The 27,052-nt window shown below is 35.5% G+C and overlaps 1 protein-coding gene across 2 annotated transcripts in view; it reads left to right on the top strand.

Moving 5' to 3' along the window:
• The window catches only part of LOC136218592 (putative callose synthase 8), a 37,002-nt gene extending 10,179 nt beyond the window's left edge, over positions 1-26,823 (top strand). Inside the window, exons 13-41 of one of the 2 annotated variants that reach the window (XM_066005566.1) lie at positions 264-386; positions 470-587; positions 1,510-1,838; positions 2,521-2,573; positions 2,670-2,730; positions 4,573-4,654; positions 4,738-4,787; positions 7,662-7,748; positions 7,810-7,941; positions 8,016-8,110; positions 8,189-8,273; positions 8,348-8,508; positions 8,698-8,821; positions 9,260-9,354; positions 9,454-9,598; positions 10,828-10,979; positions 13,652-13,758; positions 13,847-13,969; positions 14,265-14,333; positions 14,419-14,587; positions 14,673-14,778; positions 16,098-16,217; positions 16,290-16,405; positions 23,984-24,067; positions 24,434-24,546; positions 24,627-24,856; positions 25,163-26,011; positions 26,090-26,275; positions 26,353-26,823. In XM_066005566.1, coding sequence (XP_065861638.1) covers positions 264-386; positions 470-587; positions 1,510-1,838; positions 2,521-2,573; positions 2,670-2,730; positions 4,573-4,654; positions 4,738-4,787; positions 7,662-7,748; positions 7,810-7,941; positions 8,016-8,110; positions 8,189-8,273; positions 8,348-8,508; positions 8,698-8,821; positions 9,260-9,354; positions 9,454-9,598; positions 10,828-10,979; positions 13,652-13,758; positions 13,847-13,969; positions 14,265-14,333; positions 14,419-14,587; positions 14,673-14,778; positions 16,098-16,217; positions 16,290-16,405; positions 23,984-24,067; positions 24,434-24,546; positions 24,627-24,856; positions 25,163-26,011; positions 26,090-26,275; positions 26,353-26,583 — 4,395 coding nt within the window. In that variant the 3' untranslated portion in view covers positions 26,584-26,823. Of the gene's footprint in view, positions 1-263; positions 387-469; positions 588-1,509; positions 1,839-2,520; positions 2,574-2,669; positions 2,731-4,572; positions 4,655-4,737; positions 4,788-7,661; positions 7,749-7,809; positions 7,942-8,015; positions 8,111-8,188; positions 8,274-8,347; positions 8,509-8,697; positions 8,822-9,259; positions 9,355-9,453; positions 9,599-10,827; positions 10,980-13,651; positions 13,759-13,846; positions 13,970-14,264; positions 14,334-14,418; positions 14,588-14,672; positions 14,779-16,097; positions 16,218-16,289; positions 16,406-23,983; positions 24,068-24,433; positions 24,547-24,626; positions 24,857-25,143; positions 26,012-26,089; positions 26,276-26,352 lie in introns of those variants that run through there. The other variant, XM_066005567.1, reaches the window with a different exon arrangement.
• Positions 26,824-27,052: the final 229 nt, after the last annotated feature.

The raw sequence follows: 27,052 nt of genomic DNA, 5'->3' as shown, positions 1-27,052 counted from the left end.
CCTGGGCTTTTTCCTATTGTTTAGCTTATCAACTTCTGATATTTCTCAAAACTGTAATGGCGTCAGGGGAAATTGTAGTGTTTGCCCTAGATGAAGGCATTTCATAATTTTTTTTTTTTTTTTTTTTTTTTTTTTCTTTCAAAATGCTAATGGAAAGAAAAGAAAAGGCCAAAAGCATGGATGATAGAACCTATCATGGATTAAACTTATATCTGTTGATAAATTTCTTTTGTGGAATCCTAAAGTACTTTCTTTTGTGACAGGCTTCTGTGGAAAATCGTGAACGAAGGTGGCTTGGGAAAACAAATTTTGTAGAGATTCGTTCATTTTGGCAAATTTTTAGGAGTTTTGATAGAATGTGGAGCTTTTTTATATTATCCCTTCAGGTTGTTACAAATATCGCAGAACTGATTTGCTTAATACTTCCTTTTTGTGGTTCTTATATATAAGCTTATTGATGCATTTGTAGGCAATGATAATTATGGCTTGCCATGATTTGGGATCTCCACTTGAAATAGTTGATGCTGTAGTATTTGAAGACATCATGAGCATTTTCATTACGTCAGCGATTCTCAAACTCATACAAGGTATGATAGAATGAGACGCTATTAACAAGTGTATAATAATTATGAATAATAGAAATTTCATGTAATAAAATGATAAAAGTATCAGATTTTGGATTTCAACAATTTTGTGAAATTTTATTTTGATAAAAAAGCTTAATTAACTGTGTCCAAACAAGTTCTTTAACAGATCACACAACTACTTTAATATAGATTAAGGATCATACATTATTGGTTTGATGCATTTATTTGATATATATATGTACATGATATATAATTGGGTAGTAAGTCATGTTTTGACCATTACGAGTTACATATAATTGCCCCAAAGTAGGCCCACTCAGTTAACTTGAATAAACCTACAATAGTTCCTTTAGATTCACGGGTCACTTGGTTTGATGTACCAGCAATTGAAATTGTGCTACTTAGGGATAAAAATGTTTTTTTTTTGGAAGTGCATTTACGTGGTTTATTTCCTACATCGGTACATCCTCTCCTTCCAATTTGGAATAAACTTCATCTGTTGTAGCCTTTTCTCATATTTTTTTCTCATGTTCCCTCAGAAAATTTTCAGTAACTTCACTCCTCTCTATCCCTTCCTTACCATCGACTTGGCAGTGTTTGTCATTTTGATGCAAGATGTTGACCAATAAATATTGGCATCTGAATGAAGCACATTGTTTTGATCTAATGAGCATAAGTTGAAGATATTGTATTTCACTGCGAAACTCCTTTCTGCTTTTTATAACATTAGCACATATTTTCTCCTGTATAAGCTAGCATTTTTTAAATTATTATTCAACAGGATGCTTTTGAAAATATAGGTGGTGTAACAATGATTCTCTCTTTATCAATCATGTATGCAGCTGTTGTGTTTATGAGACTATTTATTAAATTTTACATGTACAAGTTAGTGTATAATAAGTCAAAAATGTTTTGGTTACAGCAATTCTGGAAATCGCCTTTACATGGAAAGCGAGACTCACAATGGATATCTCTAGGAAGAGGAAACAACTATTGAAGCTGGCTTTTGCAACAATATGGACTATTGTTCTTCCTGTATATTATGCTAAATCTAGAAGGAAATACACTTGTTATTCCACGAAATATGGAAGTTGGCTTGGTCAATTGTGTTTCTCATCCTACATGGTTGCAGTTGCAATTTACCTGACAACTAATGCTATTGAGATGGTCTTATTTTTTGTTCCTCTTGTCAGTAAATATCTTGAAACCTCAAACAATTGTATATGCAGAATTTTGTCTTGGTGGACTCAGGTAAGATTCCTTAGATTTTACAATATATGGTGATTATTTACACAGTTCTTTGCAAAAGTTTGTGTTCTTAGGTTGAAAGAATGTTGGATTAAAACAATACTTTCTCAAATTCTTTTTAGGAAGTCCAATAAGTAAACCTATTGCAGAAACAAGATGGCCTGGATTCGTTATGTGAAACTTATGAATATCAATATATTGAAGATAATTTTCCACAAGGCAGTAACTATTCCATGCTGAATATAATAGTATTTTGTAAGTGTGAGGAAATTTGAACTCCAACTTCCAAATAATTAAAAATACATGCTAGAAGCATGTATCTATTATTTTATTCTGTTGTGAAGCACTGAATACATGAATGATTGGCATTATTGTACTGTTACTAGAATATATGATGTACCTATTTCTCTTTCTTTGTCATTTTTTTTATATATCTGTAATTTCCTTGTGATCTATAACAATTGCCCATCTAGACATTGTAAAATTGGATCTAAATTTGCTTGGAAGATGTTATCTTTCTTTTGTTTTCCCAAAGTAAGGATCTTGAGTGTTGATACTTTTTTTTTTTTTTTGTTTTTATGTTTCTGTTTTCTTTTGTGGTCATAGGGTACGTCCAAGTTTTCTGTTTATCTTACATACTGGTTTACCGGATGTTAACCAAAATCCTTTTTCTTTTATTGAGCAGCCAAGACTGTATGTTGGGCGTGGGATGCAAGAAACCCAAATTTCAGTATTCAAGTATATTATACTCCCTTTCCTGAGGCATTTGTTGCCATTGGTATATTTTTTTTTGTATGAATTCTTCCGTTTCTGAAAGTTTGTCTTACCATGCAGATATACATTGTTCTGGGTACTAGTACTATCAAGCAAATTTTTGTTCAGTTACATCTTTGAGGTGAGTGTTTCTGGGCTTGTTATTGAGATTCTTATAAGTTCAGTGAGTTTGATTTACTTCTCCATTAAAAACAAAAAAAAAAATAAGCTATAAAGAATATTAAATTGTAGAAAGCTATTTCTTTTGGAGCCATAAAGACTGAAACAATTAAGGAATTTGATGCCAGAGAGCTTCCATGCTTAGTTCTAAGTTTCTGTTGGATCAATTTTCAATTAGAATGTTGTCAAGGGATAATGATGCACTAGAAGAGTTTAGATCAATTAGATCTTATCTATTAGGCTAGAACAGGGCGAGTGTGGTTGGAACAATATACAATTATTAAAGAAAAAGCCCTTAGAATAAAATTTTAAATTGAGAAATAAAACAATGTATAACCTGATTTTTGCTGTCCTAGTTATACTAGTTAAATCCAAGCTCTGAACAAAAAATTATTTCTATGGCTATTTTGTTGGTTAAAATCTTTTATTAAATAGAAATCCTATAAAGAATGAAAATTGAAAAACTATTCTGCAGCAATTAAAATAGTGAATAGGAATTTGGCTTGGATGCTCCCGCTTCAGATAGAAAATCAAATATACAGCTAATGCCAATGATAACTTTTTGGTGATTGAAATTTTAGTTTGTTGCTGGTTTAGATCTGGTTAGAAGGAAAAGTAACGAATTTCTGAACATAACACTTGGATGTCATGTGGCATAACATACAAAGTTCTTGTTTACATTTAAGTGATTGGATCTGACAATTCAAAGAAGCATGACTATTGGAATATGTATTAACTGAATATTTGATAATAAAGCTTTAGTTGCATGATTATTTATAAAATGATCATAAGCTTTAAAAAAATTGACCTGCAAAAACTATTCCTCTTCTTCTAAAGATTTGGACTCCCTAGAAACTATCAGAATTAAGGCCTTAGAATAAGAGTTACATTGGAAATAAAAAAAAAGGTAAGGAGATACTGAGCCAACAAATATATAGCAAAGCTTGAAAGTTGAAACCGCAAAATCTCTTTGATATATATATATATATTCAAAAGAAAAACTTGCTCTACCCATGTATATCGATTTTAAAAGTTGCTTCTTCAAACATTATTTTTTCAAGTTCCTTGTTCTCTGCCTTGGAAAGAGATGAATCAAGTTGAACTAAGCTCACTTCTGTTGGAATTAGAACGAAATTTGATTTTATACCTCTGAATCTCTCATACTCTCTAGAAAGTAATAGTCATTTCTTTTGTTCAGAACTCTTCCTAAATGCTCTAAGAATTTATTTCACTGAAGGTTTTTCTGTGCAAGGAAACTTCATTTGTCAAATATCGCAAAAATATATATATATATAATCAACCATATAAAATGGTATCTTCTGTTCATTCTTCAGTATGTGATATTTTGGTCTTGGTTTTGAACTTCTTATCCACTACTTTCAACTTTTCTTTCTTCTTCTGCCTTTTCCTATGATAACGACAAAGCACATGCTCATTCGTGTAGTGGTATATTGGTCTTTTCCCAGCAGTTCTTCACAAGTATTCAAGCAATATTTATACTCTATATTTCAGAACACTTTGGAGATGTAGCAACATCGTTTATTTTCCTAGCTTTAGATTAGGATTTGTTCAAGCCAAACATTTTCTACTAGATCTGGACTTAGTTTTCCAGGTGATCAGCATGGAAGAACCTAGAAAAGGGATTCTAAAAACATTTAGCTCGTTACCCTTAATGGAGTAATTAGTCAGTTAAAATATATAACAATGTTGTTGCCCCTTAAAAGAGCATAATTAATTAGGTAAATCAGGCACCAGAAGCTAACTTACCTTTTTTCGTTTTTTGGCTGTATATTAAAAAATGTAGATCAAGCCGCTTATTGGACCGACAAGACTGATCCTAACCATTGGTGTGGAAGATTATGACTGGCGTGAGCTTTTTCCAAAAGGTAATATATGGTTCCTTTTAAAAAGAAATTCTGTTGTTATCCAACATTAAGTTATCTATTATTTTATTGTTTTTATATTTCAGTCAAGAGTAATTCTGGGGCAATCGTGGCTATATGGGCTCCGATTATAGTTGTAAGTTCTATCAGCCCTTGTAGTTTTGGAACATTTTCCCATTTTATTTTAGTTTTACAATTTTCTTTCCCTTTTCCATAGTTTTCCATTTTCAGATTAAAAATGGAAAATAAAAAATGTTCATTTGTTTCATAGTTGCTAAACTTTTTTCTTCTATTAATTGTCTATCAAATGCTTGTTGGGGTTTTCCAGAGAAACCATATTACGTTAGATATGCTAATTCTGCTAACATTTTTCTGTTGAAAAATGTTTCAAATTAAAGGCATATTCATAAGCTACCCAAAGTTATCTATCATACTGTGCTTTAATATAACATACAGTTTCTCCTTAGCTTGTAATTTCACGTGGAAATAGAAATAAAAATTATGTTCAATTCTTACTCTTTATATTTAAAAATGAATTTATATTGTATATATTAGGTTTTATTTGGTCGTAATACAGTTTGAAACCGTCTTTTAATAATAATAATGATAATGATAAGGGATAAGGGTCAAAATATTTCTAAAGTTGGCAGATGAAATGATTTTTACTCCTAACATACAAAATGGGCTAATTGAAGGTCCAACATTACCAAATAGGGCTAATTATACCCTTTATTAACGAGTAATCGACAATTCTGAAGCCACATTTACTCCTAATCTTTAAAGTCTCGCACAACTATTACAAATTCTAGTTGCTACGAGCCTACAATTTACTTTTGGTAGGAACCCATTAGCAAAGAGTTAATTGATCTTGCTTAGTGAGGTTGGGCTCTCAATTGACCCATTTTGTACATTAGGGATAAATTTAAACTTTTATGCTAATGTTAGGGGTATTTTTGACCTTTATCCCATAATAATAAGAGTAAATAATAATTATTATTATTATCAATAGTAATAATAATAAGAAGAAGAACTCACAAAAATTAATGATTTGTTTTAAGGGAGAAATTAATGATTAAAAAGGATAAAACTGTTGTTGCTGGGTTTAGAAGTCAGCAACAAGACGTGGTTGAGTATTCCACCTTATTTATGAAATTGAAAACACGGGAAACACATAAACATAGTTTTATAATCTCTGACATATCCCCGTACGCGGATGCCCCTGGATTTAATTTGAACTAAAAGCTTAAGCTGGTAGTTAAGGCCCAAAAACATCTTCTATTATAATCTTGACACATTTATTAGTGGAAAGTCAGAAAAAATAAATTGATTTTCAATTTCTTTTCTACAAAATTTGTTCAACTAGACAAAGATTTTCAGTTTTCGAAGATTTTTTTTTGTGGGAATTAGCTGTTATTTTCCACAATTAAAGAGCCTTGGACCTTGTTTAGTTGTGGAAATCAAGGGTTGTTCTCTGTTAAGAAACCAATTGACTTAAAACCTTAAGGCTGGTAGAAAAAAAATATATTTTATTATCATCTCTGACGTTTGCCATAAAAAAGTTTCTTGATTAGAAAATGGAGGTTATTGTTACTCTCTTTAGAAAATTAAAAAGGATTTCCGTGCTTATCTATTTTGAAATACGTTCATGCTATTCATGATTTATAGATGCTGTCAGTGTTAATTTAGGCATTGGCATATAATATATATTTTCTTTTTACTTCCTTTTAGTTTCTAAAAGAAATAATTAACATCCAACGGTTGGTCACATAATAAAAACTTAATGTTCATGCTCCCTTGGTGAAAACTGAAACCGAATAATAAGGCAGTTATTATTTTTGTCTTTTGGTTCTTAAATTACTAAATAGACTTCATCTTTTTTGGTCGACTGCTTCATGATCCCTTGGGGAAAACTTGACCTGAAACTTCATAGTCAGATATTAATATGAATTGGCCCTTTAACTAACAGCTTAAGCTTTTAGTTCAATTGGTTCCATGACATGGTATGAGAGCCTCCTTCAAACCCAGTTGCCATTAGCTTCATAGTTGCGTCAATATGCATTTGCCAAGAAATCCTGTGTCCAGTGGGTGGATATTTGAGTAGGCATTGTAGTCTATCTTATTGGGGAAAAGGGCCAACGTGTAAGGTAATTAGAATGATTAATTTTACTCATGTGGTACAAAACGGATCAATGTTTCCCTCATGGTAGAAATTCTAATTCAGTTTTACCTCATGGTAAGAACCTTAGCTCAATTTTACTCATTTTTAAAAAAATAAAATTGATCAAGGATAGGACAACATGGGACATTTTGTACGATAAGCATAAAATGGATCTTCTCCAATAACCTTAGAGGCAAAATTGATCCTTATCCCCCATCTAATTTGAACAATTTGTGCCTAAAACAGTAGAATATTCCCAATGATCCATTTGAAAAGCTCGCCGCATTCCTCTTGCTTCAAGTTATTGCCTTTAATTCACATAAGATGATGGAGAGCATAAATTCAGATAGCAAGGAAGTGAGTTCTTTAATAGAAACTCTTAAGCATCAATTCCAGCTTCTAAGATTTGAATATCATCACAATAAAACTCTCCATCAAGGTGAAATAGTCCGGTATCATGCTTTGATACCAAAATGATGTATGACAGGTTCAACAAGCAGCCTGTTGATATTCTTATGGTAGGCTTCTAATAGCAATTTTAGATCTAGGGTCAAATAAGGAAGAGAAGGTATAAAGATTTCGTACAAAAGAAAAAGCCCCGTAATGAAAATAATGAAAATCACTATAGTCTATTATATTTTATCCCATAGTCTTATTTGGCGCATTCTCTGCTCCTCTTATTCACAGTGAAAGTAAGAAGCATTTACAAATATTTTCTTAACAGCTAAAGGTTGAGCCAAACGGTAATATTAATCTGTATACATACTGATAAGTTCTCATATCAATTACATTTTATTAGCATTATTTTATGGTAGCTGACTTTTATTTGTCCCTTTTTTGGATTTGTGTTAGGTGTATTTCATGGACACGCAGATATGGTATTCTGTGTTCTGTACAATATTTGGTGGAGTTTACGGCATAATGCATCATCTTGGAGAGGTAAACTGCTATTTGTATATTGAAGAAAATATGGGAACATACTCACTCCTTTTGTTTGTAGATTCGGACACTGGGAATGCTCAGAAGTAGGTTTCATACTTTGCCTATTGCATTCAATGCTTGTCTAATCCCACCCTCAGCAAAAAGTGATCCAAAAACTGGAAGAAATTTTTTTAGCAAGAGATTTTGCAAGGTATGAGGTTTTTAATTTTTCATTATTGTTATAAATGAGGAGAAATATAGGATTGATTTGTTTCTACTTTCAAGGTGTCTAAAACAGCGACAAATGGCGTTCCCAAGTTTGTACTTGTCTGGAACCAAATAATCAGTACTTTCCGGCAAGAGGACTTGATAAGCAACGGGTATTATTTATCTATTGCTGGGTGGTAGTCCATGTTCATGTACCAGAAACATATCATTAGATATATTTTCTTCTACAGGGAGTTGGATTTGATGACAATACCCATGTCTCCAGATTTATTTGATGGCGAAGTTAGATGGCCAATTTTTTTCCTGGCAAATAAGGTTTTTTTATCTGATTTTAAGAATTGGCAAATTCTTTTTCTTTCTTCACCCGTAAACTAACTCCCTAATTGCAGTTTTCAACAGCAATAACCATTGCAAGAGATTTCATAGGGAGGGATGAGCTTCTTATGAAAAAGATTAAGAAAGACAAATACATGTACAGTGCTGTGAAGGAGTGTTATGAGTCACTCACGTATGTCCTTGATGTTCTCGTTGTTGGTGATCTAGAGAAAAGGTAACGAAGACAATTTTCTTGTTTATCAAATCTAGTTCAATCTGAGAATGTTGGGTGTAGATTCAAATGGATTTTATCAAACTTCAGGCTGCATTCTTTTTAATGTTAGGCAAATGCAATGTAGTAACATGGATCTCATTCTATTTTAATCTCGTTCCTATACTATAATATTATGTGGATTCTTTTTAGGGTTGTATCCAGCTTATTCAGTGCAATTGAAGATAGTATTGGAAATTCAAGTCTTCTTAAGGACTTCAAAATGAGTGAGGTCCCAGCCTTACAAGCAAAATGCACGGAATTAGTTGAATTACTGGTAACCATTATTTCCTAAGTTCTTATTAAAGGAAGTTAGAGGAGGTTAATGGGAGTAATGGAATGTAAACTATTAGATTAACCTTGTTGAGAGTTTTTTTTTTTTTTTTTTTTTGGAGGGTAAATGAAGTTAATGGGAGCTAGCCTTTTACTCCCATTACCTCTAAACTTTAACCTCCAAATTGGAGGTTAGTGGGAGTAATGGAAACCCTTCAATGGGAGCTTGCCTTTGAACTCTCATTTACATTGTATAAACTCCCAAACAATGTTAACTTTTTAACCTTCATTTCCATCACTTCTCTTTCCCTTTCATTACCTCCTCTAACTCTCACCTCCATTAACCTCCCAACTCCCAAACATAGGCTAACACTATATTACTGAGATTCACTGTACTATATTTCCTTCAGATCCTAACAATTTATTTTATGGCAACTCTAAGGTGGAGGGAAATGAAAACCATCATGGTAATGTTGTCAGAGTTCTCCAAGATATCTTTGAGCTTGTAACAAATGATATGATGACGAATGGTTCAAGGTTTGGTGTTCTCTGAGCCTGTTCTTATTATGAAATTAACGAAGTTCAGATCAAGTGAAAATGGTTCATTTCTCTTCGTTGTCTTTTCATTGTGCACAGGATATTGGATTTGCTCAGTTCTCCCGAACAGGTGGAAGATAATTTTGCTTACTTTTCCAGAAAAATTGCTCCACAGTTATTCGAATCAGCCACTGATAATTGTATCCATTTTCCATTACCATATACTGGCCCTCTCAATGAAAAGGTTATTTTTTCCCCAGTTTTCCATGAACATATCTTCCTTTCTGAAATTATGATGGCATATTTCCTTGAATAATAAATCCTGATATCCATATTGACCAGAGGGTTACTTATTAAACATGTCCTGTAAAATCTTGTTTGCATTCTTTTGCAGTAAATGAATGAGTTAGAACTTAAATTTATTGGTCGTTCATTACATGATTTCTACATAAGTATAGATTGGCTAAGCTGGTTTTGTTTGTTTATGTTAACAACTAACTCATGCTTATTTGCTCATTTAGTGTTTCATTTAAGGTGATGAATAGCCAACGTCAGGCTATAAAATATATTTCTTAGAAATTTATGTTAAATTACATTTGTGATCTTCAAGATTCTCGCTCATGCATATGAAATGGATTGCTAGATTCTTAGAGATGAGCTCCAAAAGATGGATTCATGAGTGAGAAAAAAAATAAAGGTGAAGATGAGATCCGATTCCTAGGTTATTAAGGACGGAGTTGCTTCTATATGAAGAGGAGTGCTTTTCTTTTTGGGAAGTAAGACTCAATGTTTTGACAGTGTTCTAAATCAAAACCATTAGTAGGCTTTAGATTTTGAAAAGTCTCCTCATTCTAGCCAGCAGGAAATCAATATCGAACCTTGAAATTGTTCTACTGCCATGAATTGAACAATAGGTGTGTGTTGCCTTATTAACTGAAGGAGAATGAAATAAAAAAGCAAACATTCTGGAGATATCTGTTCACTGTTTTGCACATAAGATTGCCTGCTCCTGGGATGGTGATTTGTCTCTCATCTTATAAATAACCAATAAGATAAAACATTAATTGTAAAAGCGATTAATTTCATACTCCTGCACTTATGATGTGAGCATTATTAAGCTTGTGATATTGTTTTTGCAGATCAAAATTGGTACAGGTAAAAGAGTATTTTATTCCTATCATGCATACCTTGTAGGTATTAGCGTCCACATTTGTGTAGTATTTTGTTCATGTATGTTTTCAATAGAATCATTTAACTGTTGGAAACCGTGGACGGTGTTTTAAACATCATCATTTGTGGCTTACTGGTAGAGATAATGCCATGGACATACCTGATAATGGTAATTTAGAAGCTAGGAGATGTATCTCATTCTTTCCTACTTCACTTTTCACTGATATTTCAACTGGTGTAGTATTTTTGAATGTCACTGTAATTTCATATGTAACTCAAATTTAGTGAAACTGTGGATGGCAGATTAAGCGTCTTCATTTGTTGCTTACCGTGAAAGATAAAGCCATGGACATACCTGTTAATTTAGAAGCCAGGAGGCGTATTTCATTCTTTGCTACTTCACTTTTCACTGATATGCCCATTGCTCCAAAAGTACGGAATATGCTGCCTTTCAGGTTTGACTCTTCTTCTGTTCCTCATTTTTTATTGGCATAACTTTTTTTGCATTTGGATTTTAAGTAACTCCTTTGGTTTTAGCAATCAAGCTGTCATGTCAATGTTCATGTACATTGCACTAGCAATGACCATCTCTTTTTGCTTTTTGATCTTGTGCAACTCCATCTTGGTTTTAGCATAATTTCGCTCAATTATTGTTACTGTAATGATTCATTTGATTGAACTCATGGATTGAGAGAATCTGGAAAGGTTTTTTATGGTGCTTGAATCAATTCACTTGACAGAATACTTGAAAACTTGCAGTGTCAGTCTACATGAATCTTCTTCTCCCAATCCATGCTATTGAAAAGTAGTTCCTTTTTTTTGTTGCTTCAAACTCAAGCTAATTTCATTATACAGTTGTCCCTCTTTTTGTTATTTTCACAATATTTATATTTGGGATTCATGTCAGTATTCAGCAAACTAGCAATCTGCACTAGTTTCAGACCATCTCCTTTTCTGGACTTAGGTACTGGTTTGTGTAAGGATGGGGCATATATATCAAATGCAGGAGTGCTGGTGATGTAAACATCATGCCTTTGAGAAATCAAATAATGAACCCTACCCTACTGCAAATAGAATATGGTAATACCTTCCTAGTTAGATATCCCACAAAAGATATTCATTTCAAGTAACCAAGTCATCAATGGTGTGCCACTAAAACTGGAATTTTTTTCAAAGAATTGCATGACCGTATGTTAATGAAATACAATTCTCTTTGCACTTGATAAATCATGTAGGAATCATGCATCTGGCGTACAATGCAGACAAATAGAAACATACAATTTGTAATTTTGCTTACATGTATTTGAAATTTTTTTGTTCCTATGATTTGTCCATTCTCAGCCTGTTCAGTGAACTTTCTTAAAGCTAGCTATTCGCCAGTACATTATGTTGTGTATTGACAATTATGCTTTCGTGTTTAAAATGATTTCAAAGTATTTGTTGGTATAGTTGTTAAATCGAGATTCGACTCGTGACTCGAAATCTCATTTTGCGAATTGGGACTCGTGAATCGAATTATAAGATTCGGATCAAATTCAAAATGCTAAAAAAAATAAAATATTAACCATATATAACTTTAAATATTAGTCCAAAAATGCAATTTTAATATCTAAATAGAAATTATAAGTTATAAAAGAAAGTGGAGACAGACAAGACAACATAGAAAATAGAAAGAATAGAGAGTAGAAGAAGATAATAACAAATAAATAGAAAAGAAGAGGGAAAGTTTTGGAATTTGTAAAGTGAAGAGTCATCTAATTGAAACTATTTGTGTTTCATAACTTCTGTATTTTTTTCTTTTTTGTTTTTGTAAAGTGAATAGTCATCTTCTTCTGCTGTACGTTTTTTAGTTGTTAAAAATTGATTTTTTTTTTTTAAATGGTGGCCTGAATTGACCGAAGATGACTCGGTGAATCGGCCGAATCGGTGGTGACTTGGACGATTCATGAAGCTTCCGAGTCGTACCATAGATACGACTTGTATTCTTCATGAATCGAATCGAATCGTACGAATCGACTCGCAGTCAACATAAAATTTAAGTTGCTTATATCAACAAGTTTCGCTTTTAGTTTGGCTAAATAGTAGAAGGATAAAATGTTTTGTAACAAAAGACTACTACTAAACAAATTTTGTTGAATAAAAAATTTAAAAATATATAATTACCATGAGAAAGATTAAAAAAAGAAAATAAAAAAATCAGATACAGTGTTTAGGAATGAGATATGAGGACATTCATAACTCCCTGTTAGTTAAAACTAGTTTAATAGTTGCCTTGGATAATGCAACTATGCGTATCCGAGAGGACGGGGATACAGAGGGATATGTACGGGATACAGCTAGGCAGTATCCCTTTTTTTCTTTTTCTTTTTTAATTAGGGGATACGCGGGGATACAGCGGGATATGGCTAGGAAGTATCCCTTTTTTTTAATTTTATTTTTTAATCCGGGGATACGCTGGGTATACGCGGGGATACTTTTCATAATTAATTAGTTAAATTATAGGGGTCTTTTAAAAAAAAAAACTTTAAAATATAAGGATTATATAACGTAATATCAACCCACCACCCATTAACAACTTAAAAAACTTTAAAAGTATAAGGATTATATGACTTATTAGTTAATATTATAGATGTTATTTGTGGTTTTATAATGACTAATGAGTGTTATTTATAGTTTTATAATGACTTTATAAATGTGATTTGTGGTTTATATATTTATGTATCTTTAAAAAAATTCATTACAAATGATATATATATATATATATAAAATTTTCCGTATCCCCGCCGAACCCGTATCTCATATTTTTTAAAAATATCGTTTGCCGTACCCGTATCTGTGCTTCATAGTTGTTAAGTAGAGGTAAATATCATGCACTACATTTTCACTATTAGGGTTATGATAGGTTACTGTGATTGGCATTCTAAAAGCAACAATGCATCCCAAGTTGTGAATGTTAATTATATTTTCTTTGTACGAGAAAAGAAAACTATCAGATTTGCGGCAACATGCTGATTACAGAAGTATCATTATACACTGCATAATTTGGACACTAAGAATTATTTGTGAAAAGAGAAAATAGTTGTATGTCAATAAATCATAGTTTTATCTCATACATTTTCTGTTTCAGTGTGATGACTCCACACTACATGGAAGATATCAATTATTCAATGAAGGAGCTCACGTCTAGCACAGACGAAGTTTCCATCTTATTTTATATGCAAAAAATATATCCAGGTAAGGGGGCTGTATTTCTGTTGGTGCTTGTTTCCTCTTTTTCAATGCAAACTTGTCAGTTGTGACAACAGTTCCCTGTTTATTTTAGATGAGTGGAAGAACTTCTTGGAGCGCATGGAATGTGAAGATTCAGATATAGTAAAGGATGAGACTAAGGAGGCAGAATTGAGAAATTGGGCCTCTTTCCGGGGTCAAACATTAAGCAGAACTGGTAAGAGAAAAAAATACTAATATTTATATAGCATGCTTAGGCTGCTGTGGCAGCTATAAGGCTGCTAGTAGGGCCACTATTTCCTTAATTGTAGGGAAACCTTTGTATATATATACATATGTATTCCTCTCAAGTTAAATATTCATGTAGTCTTTCAGATTACATGGTATCTCATGTATTTCTTTCTATTTTACATGGTATTTTACAATTTATACCATTGGTGTTGATCTATATCAGTAAGATATTGTATTCTTATGATTATGGTGTTGAAGATTGGTTTTCTTGGTTGTGACAGTTAGGGGAATGATGTACTATAGAGAAGCCTTGAGAATTCAATCATTTCTTGATATGGCTGAGGATGAAGGTTTTTGCACAATACTATTGGTTATCTACATAACTTAGATTTCGAATTATGATGTTAACTTCACATGACTGATTCTTCTGTACAGATATTCTAGAAGGTTATGATACTGCAGAAAGAAATAATCGTACATTATTTGCTCAATTGGATGCACTAGCGGACTTGAAATTCACTTATATAATTTCTTGCCAAATATATGGATCACAGAAGTCCTCGGGAGATCCCCATGCAAACGACATTCTGGAATTAATGAACAGGTAATACTCAATAGTAATGAAGTTCAAGTGATCAATTTATCATTTTAATTAATAGTTAATATGCTTAGAAAATTATTTTTTGAAGGTATCCATCTGTTCGAGTTGCTTATGTTGAGGAGAAAGAAGAGATTATGAATGCTAAACCTGTTTATTCTTCTATATTGGTTAAAGCAGTCAATGGTCTCGATCAGGTAATTAATTATTATGTTCTGTTATATACTTATATTATTCTGCAGCGATAATTCTAATTTCTGATATAAATTATTTCCCTTTTCAAGTTAACTGGGGGAGTATGCTTTTCCATATTAAGTCCCCATTCTTATTAATTTTGCTTTTGAGACTAGCAAACGAAAGCACATAATGGAATGAGTAATTGCTTGAATTGAACTGTTATTACATTGTACTTAAATCTTAACCCCTTGTTTGGAATAAATTCCTTGCAAGAAAAGAATTGAATTTCCTTACTGGAATTCAATTCATTTACCAAACCATATCATATGTTTGGAAAACATTTTTAAAATAAAGGACTTCAATTGCTAATTGAGCTAATGCATCCCCTCCAGAAACCACTCTGAATTGAATTCTCACAATATCATGTCATCTTTGTCATGGTTTCCGATTCTCATATCACAAGCTACTTAAAATATGAAAAAATTCATTTTTTTAATAATTTCTTTTGCTTCATTCAAATAAATAGAATTCAATTAAATTGGGTTCTACCCAAAATGCGGTTTCAAACGCTCTCTTAGAGTCATTGAGAAGATGAGGGAATTAAAAGCTCCCACTTCAATAATCCATGTTTAAAATGAAAGAATAGATCGAAACAATTTTCAAGGAAGGATAATTTTTGGATATAATGAATATAGAGGGAAGAACATATGTTCTATTCTAGTACAAACTTTGGCCAAAGTAATTAGGATTACTCATGAAGGTTGAACCTACTCTTCCTTTCCACCATTGCTAGAAGTTCTATATTGAAACTGAAAACCTTATCTAGATCAGTAATGGTTTTCATCAACTCCATGAAAAAAGAAAATAGAAAAGGTATCAGAGCATGATACATTAAGCCCATGCATAAATCATGATTTTTAGCACATGCTGAAAGTAGTTTTGATCTGACTCACTATTCAATGCAGCAGTTAGAATTCATTTTATTGACTCACTATTCAATGCAGCAGTTAGAATTCATTTTATTTGAATGAACTTTCATTTTTCAGACAATATCATTGTCTAGAAGATAAATTTCTGTATGTCTTTAAATCTGATTCGGTGCTGTCAGAGATAATAATAATAATTATTATTATTGGACCTTAACTATCAGTTTAAGCTCTTAGTTCAATTGGTTCCTTGACACATGCAAGTTGTAGATAGTGTTGCAATTTGAAAGCATAGTTCTCCAAGACAGCAATGTATTGGAATTAGTTATAGAAATTGATGGTAAAATGCAGTTTGTACTAGTCTGTCATGCACTTTAACTGCTCTTGGTTACGTATTTTGGTGTCATTCATAGGAGATTTATCGCATAAAGCTCCCTGGCTCACCAAATATTGGAGAAGGGAAGCCAGAAAATCAAAATCATGCCATAATTTTCACACGTGGTGAAGCTCTTCAGACAATTGATATGAACCAAGTATGTTCTTCTAACACCCAAAAATTAAATATCTCTGAACGATCTTATCCTTAAATTGTCTTACTTTTACAGGATAATTATTTGGAAGAAGCTTTCAAAATGAGAAACCTCTTACAAGAATTTTTTCAGCAGCAAGGACGAAGACCTCCAACTATACTTGGCTTGAGGGAGCACATATTCACTGGAAGGTTCAACCAACCCTATCTGGTTTAGGATTTTATTTCGTTCAGTTTCCTTCTTTATGTAGCCTTTCCATCTATGCTTAGCATCCTGATTCAGCATAGTTGTTAAAGGTGCAAGTTGCACTAAGGCGCTAGGGGCCTGGAGCCTAGGCGCAAGGCTCAGGTGCGTGCCTGATAAATAGAAGGCGCAGAAAATGAAAAAAAAAATGATACAAAATCTCATTATCAATATTTGATACTTTAGTTTGGGAAAACTCAATAATGTATTATTGGAACATTAGGTATTTATATACAAAATGGTATAGATGCTAATAGGTCCCTAAACTATTATCTATATACAATTACATACATTACACTCCCCCTCAAGCTGGAGCATAGATATTTGACATGCCCAGCTTGTTACAGATGTAATTTACCCGAACCCCATTTAAGGCTTTGGTAAAAATGTCTCCAAGCTGTTCATTGGTGCCAATATAGGCTGTAGCAATGATGTTTTCTTCTAGCTTTTCACGAACAAAGTGACAATCTATTTCAATGTGCTTAGTACGTTCATGGAACACAGGATTGGAAGCAATATGAAGAGCTGCTTGATTATCACACCATAATTTTGCCGGAGTGGTGACGTTGAACCCAAGTTCGGAGAGGAGATGACGAATCCACATAATCTCACACACTGATTGAGACATCGCTCGATATTCAGATTCTGCACTGGAGCGAGAAACAACATGTTGCTTCTTGCTCTTCCAAGAAATTAAATTACCTCCAACAAAGACACAATAACCGGTAGTGGATCTCCTATCATCTTTGTCTTCTGCCCAATCTGCATCAGAGAAACACTCAATCTGGGTATGACCATAATTCTTGTAAAGTAATCCTCGGCCAGGAGTTCCCTTTAAGTAGCATAAGATCTGTTCCAGTGCAGTCCAGTGATCAACAGTGGGAGATGACATAAACTGGCTAACAACACTGACAGAATAGGCAATATCCGGTCTAGTCACTGTAAGATAGTTTAACTTTCCAACCAAACGCCTATATCTTCCAGGGTCTTCAAAGGGCTCTCCTTCTGATGTGAGATGCGCATTCGGTGTCATAGGTGCACTGCATGGCTTAGCTCCAGATTTTCCAGTTTCGAACAACAAATCAAGAACATATTTTCTTTGAGACAGGAAAATTCCTTTCTTACTCCTTGACACCTCAATTCCTAAGAAGTACTTCAAAGCTCCTAGATCCTTGGTATGAAATTGACCATGGAGAAATGATTTCAAAGACGAGATTCCTGACATGTCACTGCCTGTAATAACAATATCGTCTACATAGACGACCAAGAGAATGATACCTGAAGCAGAATGTTTATAAAAAACAGAGTGATCACACTTACACTTCTTCATCCCAAAAATCTCAATTGCTTGACTAAACTTTCCAAACCATGCTCGAGGACTTTGTTTCAACCCATATAGAGATTTGCGGAGACGACAAACTTTGCCATACTCCCCCTGAGCAACAAACCCTGGTGGTTGCTCCATGTAAACTTCTTCTTGAAGGTCCCCATGTAGGAAAGCATTTTTGATATCTAACTGATGCAAGGGCCAATTAGAGTGAGCAGCTAGGGAGATAAAGAGACGAATAGAGCCCATTTTAGCCACTGGGGAGAAGGTGTCAGAATAATCAACCCCATAAGTCTGAGCAAAGCCTTTTGCAACAAGGCGAGCCTTTAGTCGAGCAACAGAACCATCAGAGTTAACTTTCACAGCGAATACCCAACGACATCCAACAGGTTTCTTACCAACAGGTAAATGTACCAAGTCCCAAGTACCATTAGCATCCAAAGCATTCATTTCATCAATCATGGCGTGGCGCCAGCCCGGATGGGACAACGCCTCAGATACAGATTTAGGAGTAGTAGTAGAGTCAAGGGAAGCAACAAAAGACTGTGAAGGAGAAGATAAGCGCTCATAGGAAACAAAAGCAGAAATAGGATGGGTGCAAGATCTTGTACCTTTACGAAGGGCAATGGGAAGTTCATCAGTGGTTTGGCTTGACTCGGGAGCAGGATCTGAAGGCGGAGCAGAAATTGGTACTGGATCAGAAGCAGGAGGTCTCTCACGTCGTGAATATACCTGAGTAATTGGTGGCTTAGAGGGACATCCATCCGAGACCTGGTGAACGTGATAGACCAGCTCATCATCAACATGAGTATCACCTGTGGAGATATCAGACGACATGGGAAAGAAGGGAAGATGTTCCATAAACGTGACATCAGAAGATACAAGATATTTATCAAGAGAAGGAGAAAAACAACGATACCCTTTTTGTAGACGAGAGTATCCAAGGAAGACACATTTAAGGGCTTTGGGGTCAAGTTTAGTGACTTGTGGACGAACATCTCGAACAAAGCAAGTACATCCAAAAATACGAGGTGACACAGGAAACACAGGTTTATGAGGAAAGAGAGTACCATACGGAGTCTCACCTTGTAACACGGAAGAAGGCATACGATTGATCAGAAAACATGCTGTAGAGACAGCATCAGCCCAAAAATGTTTAGGAACACGTGTTTGAAACAGAAGAGCTCTAGTAGTTTCAAGAAGATGACGATTCTTGCGTTCAGCAACACCATTTTGGGATGGTGTATCAACGCAGGAAGATTGATGGAGAATACCATTCTGGATCATGAAAGACTGAAATTGTCCAGAAAAGTATTCTTTTGCATTGTCACTTCGGAGTATATGAACAGAAACATTAAATTGTGTTTTAATCTCAGCACAAAAAGTAGTAAAATGAGTAAATAATTCAGAACGACTTTTCATTAAATATAACCAAGTAGTTCGAGAATAATCATCCACAAAAGTAACAAAATATCTGAAACCAGGTTTCGACACAACGGAACAAGGACCCCAAACATCAGAATGAACTAATTCAAACGGAAAACTGGACCTTTTATTGACTCGGGGAGGGGAAAACAAACGGTGATGTTTAGCAAACTGACACGACTCACAATCTAAACTAGACAAATCCTGAAACTGATGACATAATTTCTTCAACACTGGTAGAGACGGATGTCCCAACCGACAATGTTCATCAAAAGGTGTGGATACACTAGAGAGAGCAACCGGTCTTCTAACATTTGTATCCAAGACGTAGAGACCGCCAGCTTCCCGTCCACTACCAATAATCTGCTTCGTCATGAGATCCTGAAATAAGCAATGATCAGGGAAAAATGAGATAGAACAATTAAGTGAACGAGTAAGCTGACTCACAGAAATTAGATTGAATGTAAATCCAGGCACATTAAGAACAGAGGAGAGGGAAAGAGAAGAAGTTGGGTTAATAGTGCCAGAACCAATGACAGGGGAATGTGTACCATCAGCTAAAGCAACATGTGAAGGAAATTTTTTATTATGAGAGGTGAACAATTCAGAATTACCTGTCACATGGTCTGTTGCACCAGAATCAATGACCCACTTTGAAGACGAAGAAATGAGGCACTTATTAGAATTACCTGAATCAGCAATAGCAGTGATAGGTGAAGTAGAATGCTGAGGAGCTAATGATTCTTGATACTTAGCATACTCATCTGCAGTACGGGTGTAGGTCGGGCCAGAGGATGTAGCATCACTAGTGACAATGTGAGCAGACCGGTGCCTGTGCTGCCCCTTTGCCTTAAGTTTGGGACAAGTACGCGTGGTATGACCCGGCTCATGACAGTAATAGCACTCAAAGACTCTGTTCCCTTCAGTTGGATATCTGGTGTCCCGGAAGACTCTGTTCCCTTCAGTTGGATATCTGGTATCCCGAGTACCACCCTTAGTCGGACCCTTATAAGAGCGGTCAGATGAAGGCTTGTGGCTGACTAGAGCACAGGAAGCAGGAACAGCAGGAGTGGGTGACAGAACCAGCCCACTTCGCAAAACACGGCTAAGAGCTTCCTCAGCATCAGGAATGGTGGCACTAGAGAGAATCTGGGAGGTAACACCCTCAAAATCAGAACCAAGTCCACACAGATAGCGAAGAACAAACATTTGTTTCTGTTGAGCTTGCAACACTCTTATATCAGTACTCAAAGGCAGCAATTCATTCAACTGCTGAAAAATTTCCCTCAACTGCATATAGTAATCCTGAGCAGATTGACCCTGGCGATCAGTAGTATAGAAAGATTTATACGTATCGTATAAGCGAGACAAATTATCCTTCCCAGCATACATATTTTGCAGATAGTCCATAAGTTGTCTGACATACTCACAATGACGAACCAAACCAACAATAGACGCATCAATAGAGTTCTTAATACCCAAAAATAAACAGGCATCATCTGCCATCCAATCCTCATCATCTGTCTTAGGATCATCAGTTAAGTGACGAGTCTTCTTGATGCTACGCAAATAAATCTTAATTGTTTTAGACCAGTCTAAATAGTTGGAACCCGTCAATTTATGATCAGTAATCTTAGGAGAAACTGTCATAATGCTACTAACCACATTCTTACTAGATTCAACTTTCTTATCCTTGTCCTGAACCATTTTAGCAAAGAAGAAACACAACCCAACAAATTTCAGCAAAAAAGAAACACAAACAGGGACCAACCTTCACGGGTGCGAAAACAAAAGTTGCCGGAACACAAAATAAAGTGGACAGGGAGGCCGATCAGAGGGAGACGAAGCCAACGGTGTCGGTCGGAGTTGGATCGGTGGCCGGAGGTGGCCGGACGCGCCGTCACGCGCCGGCGCGTGGAGGAGGCTCGCCGGAGTTAAAGTGGCGCGTGCGGTGCACTCGCCGGTCGGAATGATGCCGAACCGCCGCGAAACTGCCGATCTGGGGATGGGTAGACGGATGGGCTGGGAGGTGAGACTCGGTGGTGACCGGAAATATGTAAATCGGAAGAAGGTGGAACCCTAAATCAGTTTGCACACTAGGGCAAACACAAAAGAAAAAACGCTGCACACTAGGGCAGGCTCTGATACCATGTAGTTTGGGAAAACTCAATAATGTATTATTGGAACATTAGGTATTTATATACAAAATGGTATAGATGCTAATAGGTCCCTAAACTATTATCTATATACAATTACATACATTACAGATACTAATATCACTAATATTAGTATTCAAGGAACAAGTTATGATGAACTAAAAAACACACTTATAACCACACAAACAAGACAAAACCACATAAAAACATAGGTAAAAAGCATCATGAGGCCCCTGATCTTTCATTTCTTGGTTCATTAAGCCCTTGATCTTTTATTTAGACGCATTAAGCCCCTTGTCATTTATTTTTTGTCTCATTAAGCCCTTACTTGTCAAATTAGTTAGTTGTGAACATCTAATTCAGTTAAAAATGTGTTATTCATTTCAAGGAATTCACTATTCCATACTTTTCAGGATTCTCAAGTAAACCACCATTTTCAGCTTTCAACTTCGCGCATTTTATATCATAGGCAGGCATATCACAAGTCTTTGCCTCAATACAAAACCATCGTCATTCAATAAGTCTAGGCAATACTTTTCAGGATTGTCAAGGAAATCACCATTTTCAGCTTTCAACATCGAGTTTTTTGTAACATAGGCTGGCATATCACAAGTCTTTGCCTCAATAAAAACCATCGTCATTCAATAAGTCTAGACAATATTTCCTTTGAGTTAGACAATTTTTCTTATGGCTGCAGGAAACTTTAGTTTCCAAGAAGTATTTCAATGATCCTAGGTCCTTTGCTTGAAAACAAGTGTTTCAGAATGCTTTCAACTTTGTGATTTCAGTCTCATCAATCATTCAATATAGTATATCATCAACGTACACTAGTAAAATGCATCCAAAACTTGAGAGAATGGGAAAACTGTATAATTTGTATTATGGATTGATACACATGTATATACATGAGTGAGTATGCTATACATGGAAATAAATATCTCTTTCTGGAGCTGGCATTGAGCCCATCTATCAATCTCCGAATGGAAGTTTCACCATAATTGGTCTATTAAATTGTGATAAGAGTCAAAATTTCCCTTAGGTTATCAGGGGAAGATCAATTTTACTCATCATATGAAATGATCCAATATTGCTCCTATGGTAGAAGCTCTAGTTCAATTTTACCTCCATGATAGAAACTATAGGTAGGGAAGTACTTTGGTGGGCTTTAATAAGGAAAGACATTTCGTGGAAATATATTGACATCATAAAGGACATGTATGAGGGAGCGTGCACGAGTGTACGTACCAGTGTTGGGAGGGCTGAGAGTTCCCTACTACGATTGGAGTGCCTCAAGGTTCCGCACTTAGCCCATTTCTTTTTGCCATCGTTATGGATGAACTAACGGGTTCACTTCATGGTGCATGTTGTTTGCAGATGATATTGTGTTGGTTGATGAGACGAAAGAAGGCGTGGAGAGGAAGTTGGAACTATGGAGACAAACTTTGGAATCTAGAGGCTTTAAGTTGAGCCGAAGTAAGACAGAATATTTGGAGTGTAAGTCTAGCGGCGATAGGAGTAGGGAGGCTGGGACAATCACCCTGGATGGGAGAGTTGTCCAGGGCTCGGATTGCTTCCGGTATTTAGGGTCTATTATCTGGTTGGTCGAAGTGGAAGAGTGCTATGGGTTTCCTTTGTGACCCCGGCAATGACTAATAGATTGAAGGGAAAATTCTACCGCACGGCAATTAGACCTACATTGTTATATGGTACGGAGTGTTGGGCAGTGAAACACTGTCACATTTATAAGATGTCGATGGCGGAGATGCGTATGTTGAGATGGATGTGTGGTCATACGAGAAAGGACCAGGTGAGTAATGAAATAATTAGGACAAAAATAGGGGTTACATCTATTGAGAATAAAATGAGGGAAAACCGACTAAGGTGGTTTGGCCATGTAAGACGAAGAGCGCTTGATGCGCCGGTTAGGAGGACTGAAGAGTGACAAAGGGATGTAATGGTGAGGGGTAGGGGAAGACCTAAGCAAACTTGGAAAAGAGTGATCGAGAGTGACATGAGTTTATTGGGGATGGAGGAAAATATGGTAGTGGATAGGAGGGAGAGAATTTATGTCGCTGACACGACTTGATTTCACGGTTTTATATGATGATTCATGTTAGCCGACCCCGAATCATTTTGGGAGTAAGGCTTTGTTGTTGATAGAAACTATAGCTCAATTCCATCATTTCTAAGAAAATACGGACAAAAGTTAAGTTACTGACAGAATCACTTGAAAAGGGATAAAACTGAGCTAAGTTTCTACCATTGGGGCATTATTGGACTGTTTAGGATGATAAGGATAAAATTGATCTTTGCGAATAACCTTAGGGTAAAAATTGATCCTAAATTCTTGGCGCAACGGTAAACGTTGTTGTCGTGTGATCAAGAGGTCATGGGTTCGAGTCTTGGGAGCGGCCTCTTGCCAAATAAATTGGCAGGGAAGGCTTGCCCCCAGTACACCCTTGTGGTGGGACCCCTCCCCGGACCCTCGCTCAGCGGGGACGCGTAGTGCGACCGGGCCGCCCTATCGAATAATATATACTTCAGAGAATGTCTCTATACTTCGCTAATACATCAACCAGATATTTAACTTGAAACTTTATCATATTCCAATATTGCAGTGTTTCTTCTCTAGCATGGTTCATGTCCTATCAAGAGGCAAGCTTTGTCACCATTGGTCAAAGGCTTCTTTCCGATCCTCTCAGGTAAAAGGTGTCTGTTTCTAGAAATTCATTCTTTTTATCTGAGGCAATTATTATATTGCATATGCATGCCATGTGTCCTTTGAGGGCTACTTTTGTTTGGGAAATTCAATACTTTATCCTTGAGAAATCCTAGGAGCAACATACCGTGGTCAAAATAGAGAGGCAAAGCATCTGATTGTATAATCTTGTTTTAATTGCGGACAAATCTCAAGTTTTAAATTTTCAAAATCCCTTCTTTTTCATTCTTTATTAGTCGAGGACAAATCTCAAGATTTTGGCATGTCTTGTAATGTGCACCAAGACTGATATTTCCCTATTCTCTTGTTTTATTTACAATCAAGTTTCTTTGATTTCATTGTTGCACAGGGTAAGATTCCACTATGGGCACCCTGATGTATTTGACAGGTTATTTCATATCACAAGAGGTGGCATTAGCAAAGCCTCGAAAATAGTGAACTTGAGTGAGGATGTGTTTGCTGGTAAGATCGAATAACTTCAGAAATTACATTATGAGAACTGAGTTACTCAGATATTATGATATTGTTATTCTTTTAAACAGGTTTTAATTCTACACTACGTCGGGGTTGTATCACTTACCATGAATACCTGCAAGTTGGTAAGGGGCGTGATGTAGGCCTAAATCAGATCTCAAAGTTTGAAGCCAAGGTAGCTAATGGAAACAGTGAACAAACTCTAAGCCGTGACATATACAGACTTGGACATTGGTTTGATTTTTTCAGGATGCTATCCTGTTACTTCACAACTATAGGGTTTTACTTCAGTAACCTGGTAATTTTACTTGCACTTTCAGTTTATCTCATTTTCCTTTGTGTGTGTGTATATGTGTGTATGTTTTTAATGGGATGAAGTAAGCCTTAGTCCTCATTTTGTTCGAAGCAATTATATGGTACTTTCCCGCCATTTCACTCTGGTCTTCAGATAGTAAAATGAGTTCATTATTTCTTTCATAAAAAAACCTTTTTTCTATCTATAGCCGAAAACTTTGAATTGTTTTAGTTAAGCATTGTAATACCTGTCACTCGTACACTTTCCATTGAATGACTAATACAATACAGCGGCTGCAAGAATTTGCAGATTTCAGTCATTGGAGTATATGTCTTCCTATATGGGCAGCTATACCTTGTCCTAAGTGGGCTTCAAAAAGCACTATTCCTTGAGGCAAGGATGCATAACATAAAATCATTGGAAACAGCTCTTGCCTCTCAATCATTTATCCAGCTTGGGCTTCTAACAGGCTTGCCAATGGTGATGGAGATTGGACTCGAGAAAGGATTTCTCACAGCCTTCAAAGATTTTATACTCATGCAGTTGCAGCTAGCTGCTGTTTTCTTCACTTTCTCACTTGGGACAAAAATTCATTATTATGGTAGAACAATTCTATACGGGGGTGCAAAGTACAGACCCACAGGGCGAAAAGTTGTCGTCTTTCATGCTAGCTTCACTGAGAATTACAGATTGTACTCTCGAAGCCACTTTGTAAAAGGATTTGAACTTGTGCTCCTCTTAATTGTCTATGATTTGTTTCGGCGGTCCTACCAGAGCAGCATGGCATATGTGTTCATTACTTATTCGATTTGGTTCATGTCAATAACATGGTTATTTGCACCATTTCTATTTAATCCTTCTGGATTTAGTTGGGATAAAATAGTGGATGACTGGAAAGATTGGAATAAATGGATCCGAGAACAAGGTGGTATTGGAATTCAACAGGATAAAAGTTGGCAGTCTTGGTGGATTGATGAACAGGCCCACCTCCGTGGATCGGGTTTAGGAGCTCGGATTTTTGAGATACTCCTCTCTGTTCGTTTTTTCATGTATCAGTATGGTCTGGTGTACCACCTTGACATCTCTCAGAACAGCAAAAATTTTCTAGTGTATGTGCTTTCTTGGGTTGTGATTCTTGCAATTTTCCTATTGTTCAAGGTACATACATCAATTATATCCTTTTGGCTTTATTTACGTGGAATTTGTGTGGTATGATGAGTTGGGTTGGGTATGCAGGCAGTGAAAATGGGAAGGCAGCAGTTCAGTGCGAATTACCACTTCGTATACAGACTATTTAAGTCATTTCTTTTCATAGCAGTTGTGTCCATTATAGTTACTCTCTCGTTTATATGTCAACTGTCCTTGAAGGATGTAATTGTGTGCTGTTTAGCATTTCTGCCGACTGGATGGGGCTTGGTTTTGGTAAGAAGTAAGAAGACTTAGTTTAAATGATATGTCAAGTGAGTCCATGTCCTCATAAATAGTTGGTTTGTTCACAGATTGCACAGGCTGCGAGACCAAAGATAGAGAATAGTGGGCTATGGGTTTTTGCACAAGTACTTGCTAAGGCATATGATTATGGAATGGGTATTGTTCTTTTCGCTCCAATAGCTGTTTTGGCATGGCTCCCCATCATCTCTTCCTTCCAAACTCGTTTTCTCTTCAATGAAGCTTTCAACCGCCATTTGCAGATTCAACCTATTCTTGCTGGGAAGAAGAAAAAACAGTGATCATGTAACATTTATATTCTTTATGCCAATTGTTTCTCCTCCGTAGAACCACATATTGAAGGTGAAACCAGGACCAAGTACTGGAATCATCTCGAACTAACAACGGTGTACTCAAGGTCTTTTTAATTGGTCTTCTTCATTTAATAGAGTAGATAATTCAAAACAAATTATTATTAGATCAAAGAAAATCAAACGTATTATTTCCTATTTATATTTAGGTACTTATGTGATTTGGTGTGCTGACAGCGTCTCATTATTATAACCTAATTGTAACAATTTAAAATATCCTACAACTAGATCTTCCTCCAAATGGGCGGATCACCAACTATGTGCTTCAACACTAATTTTTTTTTTTTTTTTTTTTTTTTTTTTTTTATCCTATTGGGCTTCGTCCTTGATTAAAAATGAAATTTAGTCTAAACTATTTAAATGTACGTCGTATTTAAAATGACAAACCAATTGAAAATCA

The sequence above is a fragment of the Euphorbia lathyris genome, chromosome 2 (assembly GCF_963576675.1).
Source record: "Euphorbia lathyris chromosome 2, ddEupLath1.1, whole genome shotgun sequence".
Classification (NCBI taxonomy): Eukaryota; Viridiplantae; Streptophyta; class Magnoliopsida; order Malpighiales; family Euphorbiaceae; genus Euphorbia; species Euphorbia lathyris.
The sequence above is the reverse complement of the archived record's forward strand: the minus strand, read 5'-3'. Positions and strand labels throughout refer to the sequence as shown.